At 35.6% G+C, this 20,229-nt stretch overlaps 5 protein-coding genes, 1 long non-coding RNA gene and 1 pseudogene across 8 annotated transcripts in view; 6 read left to right on the top strand and 1 right to left on the bottom strand.

Annotated features, from left to right (window-relative positions):
• Positions 1–20,229, top strand: part of SLO2 (slowpoke 2) — a 118,533-nt gene that overhangs the window by 7,490 nt on the left and 90,814 nt on the right. The window lies entirely within an intron of this gene.
• LOC108063431 (uncharacterized) lies at positions 39–643 on the top strand. The gene is made up of 2 exons (XM_017150503.1): positions 39–113; positions 167–643. Exons 1-2 carry the CDS (start codon positions 39–41, stop codon positions 641–643), a joined length of 552 nt encoding a protein of 183 aa, XP_017005992.1.
• On the top strand, positions 5,374–5,977 carry LOC108063432 (uncharacterized; annotated as a pseudogene).
• LOC108063433 (uncharacterized) lies at positions 6,402–7,005 on the top strand. The gene is made up of 2 exons (XM_070213518.1): positions 6,402–6,473; positions 6,529–7,005. Exons 1-2 carry the CDS (start codon positions 6,402–6,404, stop codon positions 7,003–7,005), a joined length of 549 nt encoding a protein of 182 aa, XP_070069619.1.
• On the top strand, positions 7,221–7,824 carry LOC108063434 (uncharacterized). Its single transcript, XM_070213517.1, has 2 exons — positions 7,221–7,292; positions 7,351–7,824. Exons 1-2 carry the CDS (start codon positions 7,221–7,223, stop codon positions 7,822–7,824), a joined length of 546 nt encoding a protein of 181 aa, XP_070069618.1.
• Positions 8,130–8,597, top strand: LOC108063456 (uncharacterized). Its single transcript, XM_017150563.2, has one exon. The coding sequence runs from the start codon at positions 8,130–8,132 to the stop codon at positions 8,595–8,597; it is 468 nt and encodes a 155-aa protein (XP_017006052.1).
• On the bottom strand, positions 16,107–17,310 carry LOC138912630 (uncharacterized). Its single transcript, XR_011418192.1, has 3 exons — positions 16,990–17,310; positions 16,707–16,782; positions 16,107–16,271 (listed from the first exon to the last, which is right to left on the bottom strand). It is a non-coding gene; the product is annotated as an uncharacterized lncRNA (long non-coding RNA).

The raw sequence follows: 20,229 nt of genomic DNA, 5'->3' as shown, positions 1-20,229 counted from the left end.
GCAAAAGGGAAAAACGGGTTCGTTCGATTAGTTCGAAAATGATTTTTAGTTTTGATGGTTGTGCGTGGACCTTCCTGTGGCTTGGGGCAGTTGCTTTAGCTGCTAATCAGGAGGTAAATATATTACTATGTAAACAAAAATATAATAATTGCTAGATATACCACAGCAAACGCCGGTGTTCAGAAGGGGAGGTTCGAAGTTCATCATGGAATCTCTTCTGACCAGTTGTGATCACAACTTTGTGGAGTATTTCCGAAAAGTTCCCGACAAGGTGGACATATACACCTTCCGCGTGGTGAAACTGGCTTCAACCTTTTCCATCGACATAGCCGTGAGGGTCCTGAAAACCAAGAGAGTAATGTACAAAGTGGACAACTTGGACGGCTGTCAATTTCTAATGAATCCCCTGATGAATCGCGTTTTTGGGTCTGTTTACAAGCGACTAATCGTGAATGGCACTTTCTTTAGCTGCCCGATAAAGCCGGGTGTTTATTACCTCAGGAACGAGGGTTCTGTGGCCATGTTGCCCTCTTTTCACCCGCCGGGAAGATATCAGATCACCATGCGCGTTCGGATGCATGAAAGTCGAGCACCCTTTGTGATGGAGATGCTATGGATATATAATGTAGTCAAAATAAAGTAAAGTCAGTAAAATAAGTCGATGGATTTTAAACCAGGGACCGTAATCATTATAAGCGATATTCAAAAAACTCAGAAATAATCATAATTTATGAGTTTTATAAATATGTATCAGGAAAAATCATTATTTTTGAGTTTTATAAATATGTATCAGGAATAATCATTACATGTAAGGCCTAGTACTCACTTCAATCAAAAAGCCAACGAAACGAAAATTTCCATACAAAAATGACAGGCGGAAAATTTTGTGTTCAAAATTTTGTATGGAGATTTTCATTTCGTAGGCTTTTCGATTGAAGTGAGTACTAGGCCTTAGAGAAAAAAATATCGCTCACAAAAAATTATTTTGTGAGCGATATTATTTCGCTTAAAAATATCACTTAAAGTGCGATTGTAGCCGTTCTAAGCTAAATTTTGCAAAGATTAAAATGTGTGCTTGTAGGTGGAAGCACGGGGCATATATACAGATAAAAAAAATATGGATTTTCTTTGTATAAACCATTAAAAAAGCGGTTTTAAGTTTACAAGAGGTAATTGCGTACCCCATTTTCTATCAGCAGTAGACTTTTATGTCATTTATGTGTTACTAAAATGGCTTAACAAGAGAGTATGAACTATTCCACCCAGAATTAAGTCGATAAGTAGGCTAGGTGTTAGTGTGTTGGTACACAGTGCGGTGAACACGAGTTCAAACCCTAATTTTTTTCCCCTTTTATTTAAAGTTAAATTTTTATTTGTATTACTATTGGTACTACATATCTAGGCAACTGATATACTTTTTAACTATTCCACCACGATCTAATTCGGTATGTAGGCTGCGTGTTAGTGGGTGGGTACACCATGCTAAGATCACGAGTTCGAATCCCACATCGTAAATCCACAAAGTAAATCAAACAAAGAATATAAGCCCACAGTAACATATTTTGCTAACTAGAAAATCACTTTTATTCATTTAGGGCCGGTTTCTCGAGTGCCGGCTAACATTTCTCGAACAGATAAAGTCCCTGCTAAGGCATTTTGGCTTTCTCGAGCATAAATGTGAGAGCTAACTTTGACAGGGACTCGGAGTCCCTGTTAAGCGTTTTCGACTCGATAGAATGACAGCTGATTTCCCAAAGCCAACTATGAAGATGAAACGAAATCACAGCTGACTTTTCCTTTAAATTATACCCAAACAGCTGATGAAATAATCGAAGCACGCCATTTTTTACCCTTCACAGCACAATTCTGTGCGTTAACAGCACTCTGTAATTGTTTCTCGTTCAGATAAATTAAAGCAGTCGAGAAAGCCGATTTGCTTTTACGAACAGTTTATCTGGTATTTAAGTTTTTCGAACAGATAGCTATCAGGGACTTTGACAGGGACTCGAGAAACCGGCCCTTAGTTTTACAAATAAAATCTTTTGTAAGGACTCTGAGCTTAGATTGCACCTTAAGTCCGTTAGCACAAGTTTAAGAGCGGAGAACGACCTCTCGACGCTATCTTCTGTGGCTAGAACCGCGTGCACTTGGCCAGCTTATATAAATAAGGATAAGCAAACTTTTGGCGCTCCCAATACTCCATGATGCCAGTGCTCACATCAATAGGCTTTGGGTTGTATAGAAGCTATAGACCTATGTCTTAAATAGGTTCTATGTTGAAATCGACTTTTGAAGAACCGCGAATTCTTAAGAACAACTCATACTTCAGACTTTGTTAACCGATTTCTACTTACCTAAAACCCTTTTCTATACATGGTTTGATATTTAAATTAGTTCTGCAAAAGCCGCGAATTCTTAAGAAGAAGAGGATAAGGCTCATTCCACGTGAAACGTGACAGGCCAATTTGGGTCAAATCTCAGAATCAATCGAAACTTTTTTTTTCGTTAGAGGATTGAAATATAAGGATCGTTTTTTATTTATTTTTTTAACTCTTACCGTTTATTTTAAAAAAATATTTTTGTAAATTAGCTCCGATTTTTCAGTTATGCAGCACTTGAGACTCGTTTGAGTTATTTTAATATTTGGTATGCAACTTTGTGGGACCGATCGAAAAACCGAACCTTTTATTTCAATCCTCTATCGAAAAAAAAAGTTTCGATTGATTTTGGCATAGGTATTATTACAACTGAGCACAGACCCTCGAAGATATCTTAAATCAAAAAATTAAATGTTGCTATTTTTTTCAAACCGCGATTGCCCAAATACCACCCGTTAATCGCGAAAACTAAGTATGCAGATATGCTTATATACGTCTATATTAACATGTTTTAATGCCAATAAGCCTGCACCTTTTAATAAAGTCCATTTTGTTGACCTGTGTAATCATTATTTACGGTCCCTGTTGTAAACATTAAAAACAAATAGAAAATTAATTTAATTTTCAACTTAATATTCAAATTGTTTTAAATTTATTTGTATTTCAATGGCTAATAAATATCATTATAAATATAATATTATTATATTTTAATATTAAAACTGCAAGTTGTTATTCAAAATAAATAAACGAATTGTTAAAATAATTAAATACATAAATCTATTTTAAACACAACGAAAGTATGTATATTTCATTTGTTATATGTTATTGTAAAACAAGAAAGGAAGCTAGCTTCGGCCAGCCGAAGCTTATATACCCTTGCAGATCATTCCTATTAATTAACAAATCGCAAAAATGTTCAATTTTCTAATATTTCTCATTAATTTTCCGATCGTTCCTATGGCAGCTATATGATATAGTCGTCCGATTTTTAAAATAATTAATTCGAAATTCAGAAATATTTAAAAAATAACATCCCCAAAAGTAGAAGGTAATATTTCCAAAAACACCGAAGCTAGAATTTTTTAAAGTTTTTTTTTCCGATCCTTCCTATGGGAGCTATAAGATATAGTTGTCCGATCCGGTCGGCTCCGACATATATACTACCTGCAATAGAAAGAAGACTTTTGCGAAAGTTTCGTCCCGATAGCTCAAAAACTGAGAGACTAGTTTGCGTAGAAACAGACAGACGGACAGACGGACAGACGGACAGACGGACAGACAGACAGACGGACAGACGGACAGACGGACATGGCTAGATCGACTCGTCTTGTGATGCTGATCAAGAATATATATACTTTATGGGGTCGGAGACGTCTCCTTCACTGCGTTGCAAACTTCTGACTGAAATCATAATACCCTCTGCAAGGGTATAACAACGTGTGTCTGGCCGCAACTGGTTTTTTCCGACAGCGTTATTAAGTAATCTTTCACCTGAATGATTGGATTGGTGGCAATTAATAGCTCATCAGACGAATCGTGGTTGGAAAAATAAAATCATTTAACCACTTGTGGTTCCATGGCTTTCAGCGATTGACTTACTTTTTTTTCCCTGTTACATATTGCAAATTTGTTGCATATTTGCAACACAGATTTCTTTCGAAAGGCATATTATTTCAGGGGTCTATGCCAGAAGCGAGAGAAATTTACAAACCCTTCATATACAAATGTGCTCATTGAATGAAGACATTTTAAGTTTTAACTGTTTTAAAACACTGCGTTACAAAATAAATGCTTTATTTATTCGATGGTCGCCATACAATCATACTCTTCTCGAATTCCAAATTTAAACTTCCCCGAAGCAAGGATTGTAAGAAAAAGGACCTAAAATTTGAAAAATTCTGTTTTTGGTCCACTTTTAACTTATTTTACAGGCGATCGGATTCTAAGATTTTTTTAGCGGAAATATAACCAATCTATCCTTATTTTCTTTTTCTCAGAGGGATTTTGTTTTAAACGCACAAAATTTTTTTCCAATTGGCCTTTAATTACACTATGCAGGATCAAAAATAAACCTCGATGAATGCTATATTTTTGGATTCGTTACGAGTTCCCAAGTTAAACTGCGTTTTCCAAAGAGTTCCCCGACGCAAGGATTCTTAGCAAAAGGACCTCAAAGTTTGAAAAATGCTGAAATTGACCAACTTTGCGGAGCTCTCAGAGACAAATGGATGCATGGCTTGGTTCGAAGTTAAAGTTTTTTAAAAGATACACCCTTTATCTTTCAAACCCCATACATAAAATAATTTTAGGATTTTTTTTAAGGCAGAAATAAATTCCAAAAAACAACTGAAAAACATACAGCTGCGGTCAAAATAGTAGCAGTGTTGCCGCCTTGTGTTTTTAAAAGTTTCATGTTGTAATTTTTTCTTATCCAATTAGTCTAATAGTAAAATTATAATCAATACAATATTACCAGGAAAAGATCAATTACAACAACAAACTTTTAAATACACAGGGCGGCAACACTACTACCATTTTGACCGCAGCTGTATACTTTTATGTTTTTTGACTATGTTTTCTATAATTTGTTTCTGCCTTAAAAAAAATCTTAAAAATTTTTTAAGTATGGGGTAAAAAAGATAAAGGGTGTATCTTTTAAAAACCTACAACATCGAATCAAACCATGCATCCATTTGCCTCTGAGAGCTCCGCAAAGTTGGCCAATTTCAGCATTTTTCGAACTTTGAGGTCCTTTTGCTAAGAATCCTTGCGTCGGGGAACTTTTTGGAAAACGCAGTTTAACTTGGGAATTCGTAACGAATCCAAAAATATAGCATCCATCGAGGTAAAGTTAAAAAGCACTAAAAATGCTGCAAAGTGTTATTATTAGTACCGATTATAATCTGTTATCAATGATTATTTATTAGATCAATTAATAGCTCATCATTGTCATTTCGGGATGAGGAAATAAAGTTATCCCGTCAGTTTTGTTTCCATGGCATTCAATGGCTGTTTTCTGTTTTCTCTCAGTCTGCTTTGCATACTATCTGTGCTAGCAAAGGACGAGGTATTCTCTGTAATTGAAAAGCTGATAAATTTTAATAAAATACTGAAACTTTTCGCAGCCCATAGTCTTCCAGAAGGGCAACATAGAGTTTATCCTAGAATCCCTGGAGACGAATTGTGACCACGATTATGTGGAGTACTTCCATAAGGTGCCCAACACTAAGCTTCTATATACTTTTAGGGTAGTTAAATTGGCCCCTTCGTTTACCATCGATATGAATGTTAAAGTGCTAAAAACCCAGAGAATTATGTATAAGATGGAAAATGTGAGGGGCTGTGACTTTCTGAACAATCCTGTCCTGTTCAAAGTGTTTGGCGAAACCTACAAGCATCTGGTGGTCAATGGCAGTTTCTTTAAGTGTCCCATCAAGCCGAAGGTTTACTATATTAAAAATGAGGGCACGGTGTCAATGATACCTAGTATCCATCCACCTGGACGCTTTCAACTAACGACGCGGATAAAAATGACAGAAAGTCGACAGCCGTTCGTTATGGAAATGGTGTGGAAATATAAAATTGTACGCATTAAATAAAGGCTGTTAACTGTTAAAAGACTTTTTGCCTCTATTATGCTATGTAGTCGCTAACTACTAGCTTAAAAATAAATAAATATACTTTGTAAAATGTTCTCATTCGGTCAGCTTCTGTGAAATATTGCAGCGTGCGGAAATTTTACAAAGTATATTTATTTAGTCGAATAGACAATCATTTTTCGTCACAAAATGTGATATCAGAACTTTTGTATGTTGATGGTGCGATCGTCACTTCTTTTTTACCTCGTTAAGAGGTGTTTTCTCTGTGTAACCGAGTTAATCTAGCCATGTCCATCTGTCTGTCTGTCCGTATGAGCACTGGGACCACTGGGGTTTTAAATAATACGATATAAATGATTATGCTTAGAGATCATCATTGTAATTTAGTGTGGAGAAATAAAATCATCTGGTCAGTTTGCTTTCCATGGCTTTTAGTGGCTGTTCTCTGCTTTCTCTCGGGCTGTTTTGCGCTCTATCTGTGATAGCAAAAGATGAGGTATTCTCACTTGTTAGACAGTTGATATATTTTTATATAATTTTTTCACTTTTAGAATACAATAGTCTTCCAGAAGGGCAACATTCAGTTTGTCCTCGAGTCCCTGGAAACGAATTGTGATCACGACTATGTGGAGTATTTTCATAAGGTGCCCGGCTCGAAACTTCTATACAGTTTTCGTGTGGTAAAACTGGCCCCTGCTTTTACCATTAATATTACCATGAAAGTGGTAAAAACTCAAAGGATTTTCTACAGTGTGGAAAATATTAAGGGCTGTGACTTTTTGAATAATCCTGTGCTATTTAAAATGTTTGGCGAGACCTACAAACGGCTGGTGGTCAATGGCAGTTACTTTAAGTGTCCCATCAAGCCGAAGGTTTACCTTATTAAAAATGACGGTTTGATGACAATGGTTCCTAGCATTCATCCACCAGAAAGCTTTCAACTATCGGTGCGGATCAGAATGGGAGAAAGTCGACAGCCGTTCGTTATGGAAATGTTGTGGAAATATAAAATTGTACGCATTAAATAAAAACATTTGCAATTTTCAATGTGTAAACAATTTTAAAATTATTTTATTTTAAAATATATATTTCAATTCAATATTTAATTGGAAATACGACATTTGCAAATGCCATTAAGTAAAAGTTTTAAGTAATTTTCCGACTGAATGACTGTGGTCAATTAATCGCTCATCAGTCGAATTGTGGTTGCAACAAATTTAACCATTTGGTCAGTTGTGGTGCCATGGCGTTCAGAGGGTGTTCTCTTTTTTCTTTCTGGCTGTTTTGCATACTCTCTGTAGTAGCAAGAGATGAGGTATTTCCGATTTCCAATTAAAATATATGTTTGAATTGAAAATTTTACATTTTTGCAGCAAGTTGTGATTCAAAAGGGCAATACTGACTTCGTTTTCGAGTCCCTGGAGACGAATTGTGATCAAGATTACGTGGAGTACTTTCATAAAGTCCCAAACTCGACTATGGTATATACTTTTAGAGTGGTGAAAGCGATCTCTGCTTTTACCATCGATATCGTAGTGAAAGTGGTAAAAACGCAAAGAGTTTTTTACAAGACAGAAAACATTAGAGGCTGCGACTTTCTGAAGAATCCGCTGCTGTTCAAAATGTTTGGCGAAACCTACAAAAAGCTGGTGGTAAATGGGAGTTACTTTAAGTGCCCCATTACTCCAAAGATTTATTATCTAAAAAACGATGCCACGATTTCGATAATTCCTACCCTTCACCCACCTGGACGCTTTCAGCTGTCGATGCGTGTGAAAATAGCACAAAGTTCCCACCCGTTTGCCATGGAAATGTTGTGGAAATATAGAATTATGCGCATTAAATAAAATAATTTTAATTTATTGCTCTGTAAAAATATATAAAGTAATTTACACACATTTAGTTATTCCCAATTGCTTTATAAAGTAATCTTTCATCAATAATTGGATTCGTGGTCAATTAATAGTTCATCAGTGAATTGTTGTTGAGAAAAACGAAATCATGTGGTCAGTTGTGGCTCCATGGCATTCAGAGGTTGTTGTCTCCTTTCTTTCTGGCTGTGTTGCCTACTTTATGTAGTAGCAAAAGAAGAGGTACGCTCTCTTAAAATACCGTATATAAATACATTAAATATATTTACCTTCGACAGCCGATGATCTTCCAAAAGGGCAACATAGAGTTTATCTTAGAATCTCTGGAGACAAGTTGTGATCACGATTATGTGGAGTATTTCCGAAAAGTCCCCAACTCTAAACTTTTATACACCTTTCGAGTGGTTAAACTGGCCCCTGCTTTTACCATCGATATTTCAGTAAAAGTGCTTAAAACCCAGAGGATATTTTACAAGATGGAAAACATTAAGGGCTGTGACTTTCTGAACAATCCTATGCTGTTCAAAGTGTTTGGCGAAACCTACAAGCACCTGGTGGTCAATGGCAGTTACTTTAAGTGTCCCATCAAGCCGAAGGTTTACTATCTGAAAAACGAGGGCACGGTGTCCCTAATTCCCAGCATTCACCCACCTGGGCGCTTTCAGCTTTCGATGCGTGTGAGAATGGCGGAAAGTCGGCGGCCGTTCGTAATGGAAATGTTGTGGAAGTATAAAATTGTACGCATCTAATAAAAAGATTTGCATTTCGGGCGTGGGTTGTGCAAATTGCTTAAGTTGCTCATACGCCGTGTAGTTAGCAGTCATTACTTCATAAGTTCCGCACACGACGAGGGGTCACAGACATTGCGTCGTAAGTTGCTCATACGCCGCGTAGTTCGCACTCGTTGCTCATACGCAGCGTGGTTCGCACTCACTCCCAAAGGTGCCATAAAGTGCGAGATGCCTGTGTGCGCTCTGGCACTCGCAAAATCATAATTCGCTGGCAATGCCTTCTTTGCATTTAATGTAGCGTAAACATTTTAATTTTTTATAAGCCCAGCCGCCTCCACTGCCAATTTTGCCGGGCTCTTCCCTGCTCAGCTGACTGCGACGTGCGCAAGTGGCCGTGGCTGTTGCCTTTATAATGCCACGTAGACCCAACCACTTGGCCCGGCCTATAGCACATGGCCCATGGCCCAGTCTGCCGGGGGGTTTCACTGTGTCACGGATGCCTGCACGTCCTGCTTGGCCAGGATTCCCTACCTGAAATCGGTTATAAACGGTTTAGCAAGCTCCAGCGGTTGTTGGATTGTTCCCCAATGCTAGGGGTTATTGCGTATGCCACACATACGACGTGATCCCCCCCAAGAGCTTGTGGTTCTGTGCCACGAAATCCACAGATGGGCTGCCATATGTGCAAATTTACTTACTCGTTCTAGATGATGTATTCAGTTTCGCATTTTATTAACTTTTAATAACTTAATAGAAAATTTGGGTATACTTATAAGGTGAGAATATTATTTAATTGTAAGTTATTAAGGTAAAACTGATTTAGTGTTATTATTAATTTGAAATATTTAAAAAAGAATATAAATCCCTATGAATTACTGATAAATCGATGATAGCTTTTTAAAATAAATCAGTATGGAACACTTGTTTTTTTATACTTTTAAATTGTTTTTTAAGCCTTAATGATCGTATAAACCAAGTATTTTGGCATAATCAAGTATTCAGCACTTTTAATAAAATAATCTTAATACTTATAATGTAGTGAGAGCATTTCTTATTTGGTCTCTTTACCATACCAAATTCATAAAGTCCTCTTAAAGGAATCCGTTTTGGACCCGGCTTAAAGGCTTTGTCACACTGTGTATACCTTTTCGCCGAAACCCTTTTTTTATGTGAAATATTTAATCAAATAAAAACACCTCTTAACGAGGTAAAAAACTAGTGACGACCGCACCTTCAACATACAAAAGTTCTGATATCAACATTTGTGACGAAAAATTATTACACTCGTCATTAAATAGACTTTCTAATATTTTCTCATTCGGCCCGCCCTAGCAAACTATTCCAACCTTTTTCCCTTCACAGGCATTTTCTATTGCAGCGTGCCGAATGAGAAAATATTAGAAAGTCTATTTAATGACGAGTGTAATAATTTTTCGTCACAAATGTTGATATCAGAACTTTTGTATGTTGAAGGTGCGGTCGTCACTAGTTTTTTACCTCGTTAAGAGGTGTTTTTATTTGATATCAGAAGTTTTTGTTTGTTTACTTTTGCTCTCATAGGAGCTAATATATACATTTAAATTTAAATTGGTCAATCATAATTTTTAAACTATTGTATTTTAACAAATTGAGTTAAAAAGGCGTTGAAGTATTTCAAAATACCTTTTAAACGAGGTATAGCACATGTCTGTACCTTTAGTAGTGTAGAACTTACAAACTAACGAAATTTAGCTATTTTTAGCTCTTTCCCGCTAAAGTAGCGGCTTTTTCCAAAAGTCGTAGAACAAAAGATTCCTATATGGAACTCTTAAGTGCAAATTTACTGATTCCATGACCCTAAAGTACAGTTCGGATACCCTCCCACAAAATTCAATACTCAGGGAGCGTTAATTGTTCGAGCTGGCAACAGTGGCTATTTTCGTATAAAAATAACTATTAAACGTGACTTTTTACAGTAATGTGTTATATACCAAAATTTAAGGAATCTCAAGGGCTATACAGTTTAAGGTTTTAAAGAAAATCGTTAGAGCCGTTTTTGAAAAAAATAAAAAAAAGCTAAAAAAAAAGTTTTAAAAAATTGTCTTTTGTTCATATTTTTTTAACTATTACATTTACACAAATTGCATATAGAAGGCGTTTATAGCATTTCAAAATACCTTTCAAACGAGATGCAGCACAAGTCTGTAGCTTTAGTAGTATAGAAGTTACGGCTTTCCGAATTTTAGCTATTTATAGCTGTTTTCCCGCTAAACTAGCGAGTTTTTCCAAAAGTGGTAGAACAAAAGTTTTTTATTTCGATGTGATGAACGTCATATCAAATTTTCAGAACTTAAAAAACATGTTTTGGACAAGTGGACAAGTGGACAAGTGGACAAACAGAATTAAATTTTCATTTTGGGAAGAAGAAGAAAATCTTATTTTGGCTATAACTTTTGAACGGAGCGTCGGATTTTGACAAATGACCCCTCATTCGACGGGTATTTTCAAAAGGAATACAAGTAAATCATTGCGAGGGGGCATTTATCCCCACCGGCCCCAACAGCTCCAAATTTCTAAATTTTTACTTTTTCACTTTCACCGCTCTCTCTCCCAATCCAATTGATTTTCTTAAAGTCTTGGTATGCAATCCTTTAAGTTTTTGCAATACCTTTCGATTGGTGTATTACTCATTACGATCTGACTATCACAGCAGATTTTCATTTCTTCGTGTATATATAGTAGTCGCCTTCGCACACTCTCCTGGTGCGCTTCGTCACTACATGGACTGCCGTCCATAGTGATAAGTACGCGGAAATTACGCTTTTGTTTTGTGGACGTTGACGACAGCATTGCGAGATCATGATTTATGGGTCCTTAAATACAACACTTTTATGGCCTGATCCCTCCTTTAAGGCGGGGTCCAACCCAAGAATATTTAATTGCTCCTCCAAATGGCTGTGGAATTCGTGATTTTAATGGCCGCACGTTCGAGCGCAGCAAGTTGGCAATTTGTTGGTCCTCGTTAACAGATGAAATTGTCCGCATTCTGGGACAAATATAACATTTCCGACCTGCTAATAAAGGTCAAAGTTCGAGCCACCCGAAGTTACCATACACAATCCACTTTGGCTTCATTAGCAAACAAATTCCCGAACAACATTCTTGGCTGTGCGCACTTGAAATGATTTGGAAAATGCGCACACAATTTTTCACTGCGTAACACGAGTAAAATGTTCAATTAGGCCAACTGGGGCTCTGTTTACCTTTTCTGGAAAAGGGTTTCCGCCAGAAGACTTTCGCATTATATCTAAGTGGCGAAATGCCCAAAACAAAAACATGAAAGCCACAACAAGAAATTCCTTCAACACGTTTGGCTAAGAAAAAAGGAGAAAAATTTAGGGTAGAAGCTTTTTGTTCCGGTTGAGTAATGGCAAATTACTTGTTTTCGCACGTTTAACACAATTTTCCCGCCAGAAAGAGAAAATCCATGCACCTGATAGGTGGGCCCTGACTGTATTTGATTTTTCCGAAACTAAAGTGCAGCTTTAGCCTTCGTGAAAATACTTCAGCGTATCCATTAGTGCTGATTATGCTGCTTACCAGCCGGGAATATGTAAGGTAAAAGATACAAAAAAATATTAAGGGCCTGTTTGTGAAATACAATTTCTGACTTTTTCCATTTACATTCGTACATCTTTCGGACACATACCTCTCGTGAGCCGACACACTTTGTGGTTTACCATAATAACTTATGTAAATCGCGTCCTTCTCAGGGCGTTTTTCCATTTTCCACTAACATTCAACTGCAGCGCTGCCTGCAAATTATTATTATTCTGCCTGGTACTTCTTAAACTTAGGGGCATATTGTTTTACGCTCATTATAAAAATAACAAGAAAGGAAGCTAGCTTCGGCCAGCTGAAGCTTATATGCCCTTGCAGATCATTTCTATTAACTTAAAAAAAGTTTTTTAAAAAACATTAAAATTGTTAAAAATTGTTATTGATTGTTAAAACAATCGAAATTTTAGCTGCTTTCGTATTACTTTGGCATTATTTATTTGATCTTTTCTATTGGAGCTATATAATATAGACGCCAGAATTTTGTTAAATTTAATTCGAAATTTTTAAATGTTAAGGAAAAGCTAAGGAATGTTAAGAAGAAGAGAATGTAATAAAAATCAACAAAGATTCAATTTTATTCCAATTAATTTTCATTTAATTTTCCGACTGTTCCTATGGCAACTATATGATGAGTGATCCGATTTTTTACAAATTTTATTCGAAATTCCGAGATATTATAAAAATAATATTCCCAAAAGTAGAAGGTAATATTAAAAAAAAACAAGAAAGGAAGCTAGCTTCGGCCAGCCGAAGCTTATATACCCTTGCAGATAATTCCTATTAATTTACAAAACGCAAAAATGTTAATTTTCTTATTATTTCTCATTAAGTTTGCGTTCGTTTCAATGGAAGCTGTATGATATAGTAGTTCGATTTTGATAAAATTAAAATCGAAATACGAAAATATTTGAAAAGAGTTACATCCTAGAGTAGAAGAGAATACAATAAAAACCAACGAAGCAATAATTTATTTCCTATTATATTCCCATTAATTTTCCGATCGCCCCTATGGCAGCTATATGATATAGTCGTCCGATTTTGAAAAAATTTTATTCGAAATTCAGAATTAGATAAAAAATGACATTTCCAAAAGTAGGATGTTATAGGTTCAAAAACACCGAAGATACAATTTTTATACCCTTGCAGAGGGTATTATGATTTCAGTCAGAAGTTTGCAACGCAGTGAAGGAGACGTTTCCGACCCCATAAAGTACATATATTCTTGATCAGCATCACAAGACGAGTCGATCTAGCCATGTCCGTCTGTCCGTCTGTCCGTCTGTCCGTCCGTCCGTCCGTCTGTCCGTCTGTCCGTCTGTCCGTCTGTCTGTTTCTACGCAAACTAGTCTCTCAGTTTTTGAGCTATCGGGACAAAACTTTCGCAAAAGTCTTCTTTCTATTGCAGGTAGTATATATGTCGGAGCCGACCGGATCGGACAACTATATCTTATAGCTCCCATAGGAACAATCGGAAAAAAAAAACTTTAAAAAATTCTAGCTTCGGTGTTTTTTGAAATATTACCTTCTACTTTTGGGGATGTTATTTTTTAAATATTTCTGAATTTCGAATTATTTTTTTAAAAATCGGACGACTATATCATATAGCTGCCATAGGAACGATCGGAAAATAAATGGAAAAGTAATAGGAAATAAATTCTAGCTTCTTTGGTTTTTATTGTATTATCTTCTACTCTAGGATATGACTCTTTTTAAATATTTCCGAATTTTAATTTTAATTTGATCAAAATCGGACGACTATATCATATAGCTGCCATAGGAACGATCGGAAAATTAATGAGAAATATTAGAAAATTGAACATTTTTGCGATTTGTTAATTAATAGGAATGATCTGCAAGGGCTGGCCGAAGCTAGCTTCCTTTCTTGTTCTTAATTTTTTTTCCCGATTGTTCCTATGAGAGCTATATGATATAGTTGTCCGATCCGGCTCGTTCCGACTTATATACTACCTGCAATAGAAAGAAGACTTTTGGGAAAGTTTTATCCCGATAGCTTGAAAACTGAGAGACTAGTTTGCGTAGAAACGGACGGACAGACGGACAGACAGACGGACAGACGGACAGACGGACATGGCTAGATCGACTCGTCTAGTGATGCTGATCAAGAATATATATACGTTATGGGGTCGGAAACGTCTCCTTCACTGCGTTGCAAACTTCTGACTGAAATCATAATACCCTCTGCAAGGGTATAAAAACTGAAGCTAGATTTTTTTTTAACGATTTTTTTCCGATCTCTCCTATAGGAGCTGTAAGACTGCTTCCGACTTATATAATACCTGCAATAGAATTAAGACTTTTGGGAAAGTTTTATTCCCATAGCTTAATAACTGAGAGACTAGTTTGCGTAGAAACAGACGGACAGACGGACCGACGGACCTGGCTAAATCGACTCGTCTAGAGATACTGATCAAGAATATATATACTTTATGGGGAAACATCTCCTTCGCTGCGTTGCAAACTTCTGACTGAAATCATAATACCTGCAGGTATCTGCAGGGTATAAAAATATTATTTAATTAGACCAAAAATTAAAATCAACTGAGAAAGCATTAGTCGGGTGCCCGACTATAAGATACCCGTTACTCAGCTAAAGGGAGTGCGAGGGAGATGGGAATATAAAACTCTGATCGCGCATAACTTTTTAACGAATGATACGATTTGAAAAACTTATTCTACATCGGTATTGATAAATCTTTAAAGATGTGGGCGCCAGACACCTTTTTACTCTAATAGTAACGGGTATAGTTCTCGTCTTCAGTTTAAAAAGAGAACGTTTTAGTCGAATACCTCGATTATCAGATAACCGTTACTCAGCCAAAGGAAGTGAGAGAGAGAGATGGAGACGGCATGTAAAGCGACTGCTTGAATTTCATTATTTGATTATAACTTTTTAATGAATGGTCCGAATTCTCTACATTTAAATAGGTATTAATAACAAAATACAACTTTACTCTATGAGTATCTGGTATCAAATATTTAATTTTTTTAGGGAAGCTGAATTCATAGATATTAAAATCCTTATTTTTACCCTTTGTCTATTTTTGCTTTTGAAATTGTTTTATACAAAATCTTTCTTATATTCTTTACAAAACATTTATATTTTTTCTTAGCTAAAATTTTTATTTAAGTAAAGGGTAACCTGTAGTCGAAGTAGTTATGCACATTCCTTATTCATATTTTGCGGCTTCCTTTATGACAAGTTGGACAGGTGCTGGTTCCTCACATGTCCCAACCGTCCCGGCGTTAATCCTCGAGTAGCTCCTGGGGCTGGCGAGGGAGGTGGAGCTGCCTGCCTTAATCCATACGACTATAATTATAATAGCATTGTGTACAACGCACCCACAGTCTGTTGCCATTGCGCTCTCAATAATGGATATGTCTGGGGCCACAGGAACATGCCGCAGCCGAGGGTCCTTCGAGGTCCTCGAGTCGCATTAATGCTTGCAAAATTGTGTGCATTACACTCATAAAAAAAAATCGAAGAATTTCCTTAAAATCTAGAAAATTCTTTCTTGAATTTTTGCCAAAGGCGACCTCACCGTTGTTTCAAGAAATGGTTTTTTTGAAAAGCACCATTAAAACCAGAAAAAATATTTCTTGTTTTAAGAAATTATATTTCTTAAAACAAGAAAGGGTTTTTTAGAAAGCCACCATAAAAACAAGAAAAAATATTTCTTAAAACAAGAAAGGCGATTCTTGTTTCAAAGGTGGTTTGTTTCTTGTTTCAAGAAATTAAATTTCTTAAAACAAGAAAGGGTTTTTTAGAAAGCCACTTTTTAAACAAGAAAAATTCTTTCTTGTTTAAATTTCCTTTCAAGAAATTGTATTTCTTGATTTAAGAAATAATATTTCTTGAAAGGAAGTTTAATATTAACACTGAAACCCTAAAAATAAAATGTAACTTGGTTTTTTCTTTTGCATATTATATTTATTTACATTTAAAACATTTAACACTTAACATTTAAACATTTTTAAATAACACATTTTTGACTCAAGAAAACATTGTTATTACCCAAGGTCTGTTGAACTTCATATGACCTAAGGTGATCCATTTTCTTCGCCTTTCCTCATCTAGAAAAAAAGAGTTATTGGGATATATCATTAATCATTGATAGATTTGTTTTTAGATAAACAACTTTTTTGAAATAATGTAATGCTAATAATAGCCAAAATACAAACACGTTGGTCAGACGACCGAGAGAGAGGAGCAAGACAGGTAGAAAATGAAGGGTTGAAAATCGAATTTCAGAGAGAGAGAGAGGCACGGATGAGACACGTACATACATACATATATATTTACATACAGTCCTTTGCGCGAAGGGAGACCGAATGTAAGCAGGGCAGATCATGTCATTTTTAAGAAGGAGCAGAGAGAACTCGCGACGCGTAGGTCAAGCGAGCGAGAGAGAGGAGCAGAATATGAAAGGGTTGAAAATCGGGTTTCAGATCGGGTGAGCCGCAAGTATGCCGTAAGTATGTCAAACAAATACAACATATTTTTCTTACCTTAGAAGGTTTTAAAACAAAATTACAGCTTCGACAAACAAATTATTTGGCTGATGCAACTGCAGGTATTTTCACTCTGAAAAATAAATAAAATGCGAGTAATAGGATAAAGTTATTATAGAACTCTACACCCACAAATTTATATACAAATGTATGTATGTACGTAGCTCTTAGCTAAAAAACAATTCAACTGAATTGGTATACGCTTGGTAAAGAGATTTGAAATTTATATACATACAATTGTACGCCCGCTACACAAAAAATTATATACATATTTACATACCTTTGAATATTCGGAAAAAGGCTTCACCTCTTATCCGCTTGAAAATCACGTCCATCACTCACGAATTTTTTTCACAACTGACGCTCGGGGGATCAGAGAAGTCGGTAGCCGGGTAGGCCTTCGTCCCACTTCGTTTTTCTTGTCGTTAACATTCGGCAGCCGAAGGAAGTCAATGGCTACTTTCCTATATTCTAGGGTCATTTCATTCATATATTCAAAGGTGATTTTGTCCTAAAATACGTACAAAAATGTTTTGGCTGCGACGGCAAAACAGACATATGAGATTTTCATTTTTCTATTTTTAAGAAAAATTCTTTCTTGAATTTTTTCCATCAGGAAAGGTTTTCTGTATTCAAACGCAAATTTTCTAATAACAAGAAATTTTTTTTCTATTTTCAAAGGTAGGCCGATTCAATGGCGAGATTTCCAAAATTTAGAAATTAATTTTTATGAGTGTATGCATACGGTTCTATATTTAGGTCCCTTGGTGTTCCGCTATTAAGACTGGCGGTTTGTTTCAACCTGACGGCTTCTGTGATTTAATCCGTTGAGTAAATATACGCACTTGCTTGATGATTTTCGATGCGCTGCAAAACCCAACAAATATGGAATACCGGTTGGGCTTACAGTTTAACACGATTAATTTTAAACTGAATAATGTTTTTACTTGTTTTTATCTTTTAAATGAGATCTGTCTAATCCGCTTCTAAGGTTTTGTTTCATATTTCGCTTTAAGCAACTATTAACCTTTTTTTTTAATATCTTATTTTTGTACAATCTTAAATAAAATGACAACAATTGTATCAAAGAACAATTTAAATAAATTATATTTATTTAGCGTTTAAAAAATCGTGGAACTTTTGAAGCAATTTTTTTTGCATTTTGCCCAATAATTCTCGTCTATAAAAATAGGTTTATAAATACCATTTTAGCGTACAGAACCATACAAAGCAGCTATCCTGAATGCTTCCTTTTCTATTTTCCAACTTTGGCAACGTCACTGACTATTTTTACACCTGGCAACAAAAAAATGGGGGAAAGGCCGCACTTCAGGTGAGGTGAGCCGACCTGAACCCTCACATTTTCGCATCGGGCCGAAGGGCAAAAGAGCAATATAAACAGCGTTTGTGTTCATCAATGAATGAACACTCGTAAATAAATAATTATGTGTTCCACAACTATAGGCGGTGGCCCAGGATCGATGGAGGTCAGCCAAGGCAAAACCGAGTTGAACAATTGCGATGGCATCCGAAGTGCAGCCGTTTTATTACCACTTTTGTGCTGAAAGTAAAGAGCTCGAGTGAGCGTGCGAATGTCTGTGAGAGTCTGGGTGTTTTAAGGGGGAGGCTCAAGGAGTTCTACCAAAAGAAAAAGTTCCAAAATCAATCAACGTGCGAAAAAGGCAATTTGCGGCTACCATTGAAAGGCAAAGCATCAGAAGCCAGTAAACGGGGCTCAAGTTTAAAGAGTTTATTTAAACAGGGCGACCTCTTAAATACCCTATAAATTATTTATGAAAAAAATTATATTTTTAAATGTTTTTTTTTGTATTTAAAATTGCCTCAGTTACAGTAAAATGTTAGTCTTCCAAGTTTTGTTAAATTTAATTCAAAATTCGGAAATATTAAAAAATAATCATATCCTAGGGTAGAAGAGAATACAATAAAAACCAACGGAGCTATAATTTGTTTTCAATTAATTTTTCGATCGTTTCTATGGCAGCTATATGATATAGTCGTCCGATTTTTACAAAATTAAAATTCGGAAATATTAAAAAAGAGTCGTATCCTTGGGTAGGCGAGATTTTTCCGACTTTTTAAATACTTAATTCGAAATTCAGAAATATTTAAAAAATAGTATTCCCAAGAGTGTTTGAATTTAATATTTCAAAAACACCGGAGCTAGAATTTTTTAACGTTTTTTTTTCCGATCCTTCCAATGGGACTTATATACTACCTGCAATAGAAAGAAGACTTTTGGGAAAGTTTCAAGCCGATAGCTTCAAAGCTGAGAGACTAGTTTGCGTAGAAACGGACAGACGGACGGACAGACGGACATGGCTTGATCGACTCGTTTAGTGATGCTGATCAAGAATACACTGGTAAAAAAAACGCATAGTAAAATCAAATATTTTTTTAGTTGATTTCATTTACTACTTTTCATAGTTAAATCAAATAAATAAATCATTGATTTTAATAAAAAGCATATTTAAACCTTCATTCAAATATAAAAATAATAAAATCGAAGGGAATTATATTTGAAATGATATTACTGATGTTGAAAACCAAAGTCGCAATAGTAGTTTTTAGTATTGTAAATAGTAAGTCATATACATAGTATAATCAATGTTTTTTCTGATCCGATTAAATACTTTCGCAATTTATTTTGAATAAAAAGTTTATTTGACACAATTATTTTGAAAGTCAAGATTCAAATAATATTAAATTAAATTTCCATAAAATGTATAAGTGAAAAGTAGCATTTTTAGTTTTAAAAAAGTTATATGTGTTATGGATCGTGTTAACTTTACATTTAAGTTGAACTTATCCACTCGCGCGTAACATGGTGCGATGGATCAATGGGTAAGGCATCTACCTCTGACGCGAGAGGACCCCGGTTCGAAACCGTCTGAGGCAGAGTAAGTAAAAAGTTTTTAAGAAGCGTATTTAACATTTCCTTAACATTTATAAGAACAATATTGTATAAAAAAAGTTGTAAGAATTACTAATTACAAAAAAAAAAAAATAAGTTGTGGTCAGGGACCGTAAATAACAGTTATTTGTGATTTTTATTTTAAAAAGACTACTGTGATATTTGGTTTTAAACGTCAAAAATAACGTTCTTTTTACTCTTGTCCACAAAGTATATGCATTTCAACAAATCTGTAAAGCAAATTAACTGTTATTTGGTCATGTCTATTACTATGTTTATACGATAGCAATCACGATTTCTTGAAAGCGCGATATAGAAATTGCCCCTGTTTATACGACAGCCGAGAATTCATGCTTTTATTCACTCTCAGCTGATAGGGATGCCGGACCGGTAAAAATATCTAATTCTTAATACCACTGATTAGAGAAATAGCCTATAAAAGGCCTTCAATTTCTAGCGGTCTGGCAACGTCGATCTTTTTTTACAGAGTTACCATATTGCTTATCACCAAATCACGCTTTTGGGCTGAAATCATAGTCAACTTTCGTGTGTTGTCGAATTCACGAAATGGCGTTTATACAAGCACGA

This window comes from Drosophila takahashii, chromosome 2R (assembly GCF_030179915.1).
Source record: "Drosophila takahashii strain IR98-3 E-12201 chromosome 2R, DtakHiC1v2, whole genome shotgun sequence".
In the NCBI taxonomy this organism is placed as follows: Eukaryota; Metazoa; Arthropoda; class Insecta; order Diptera; family Drosophilidae; genus Drosophila; species Drosophila takahashii.
This window is presented reverse-complemented; position numbering and strand designations above follow the sequence as displayed.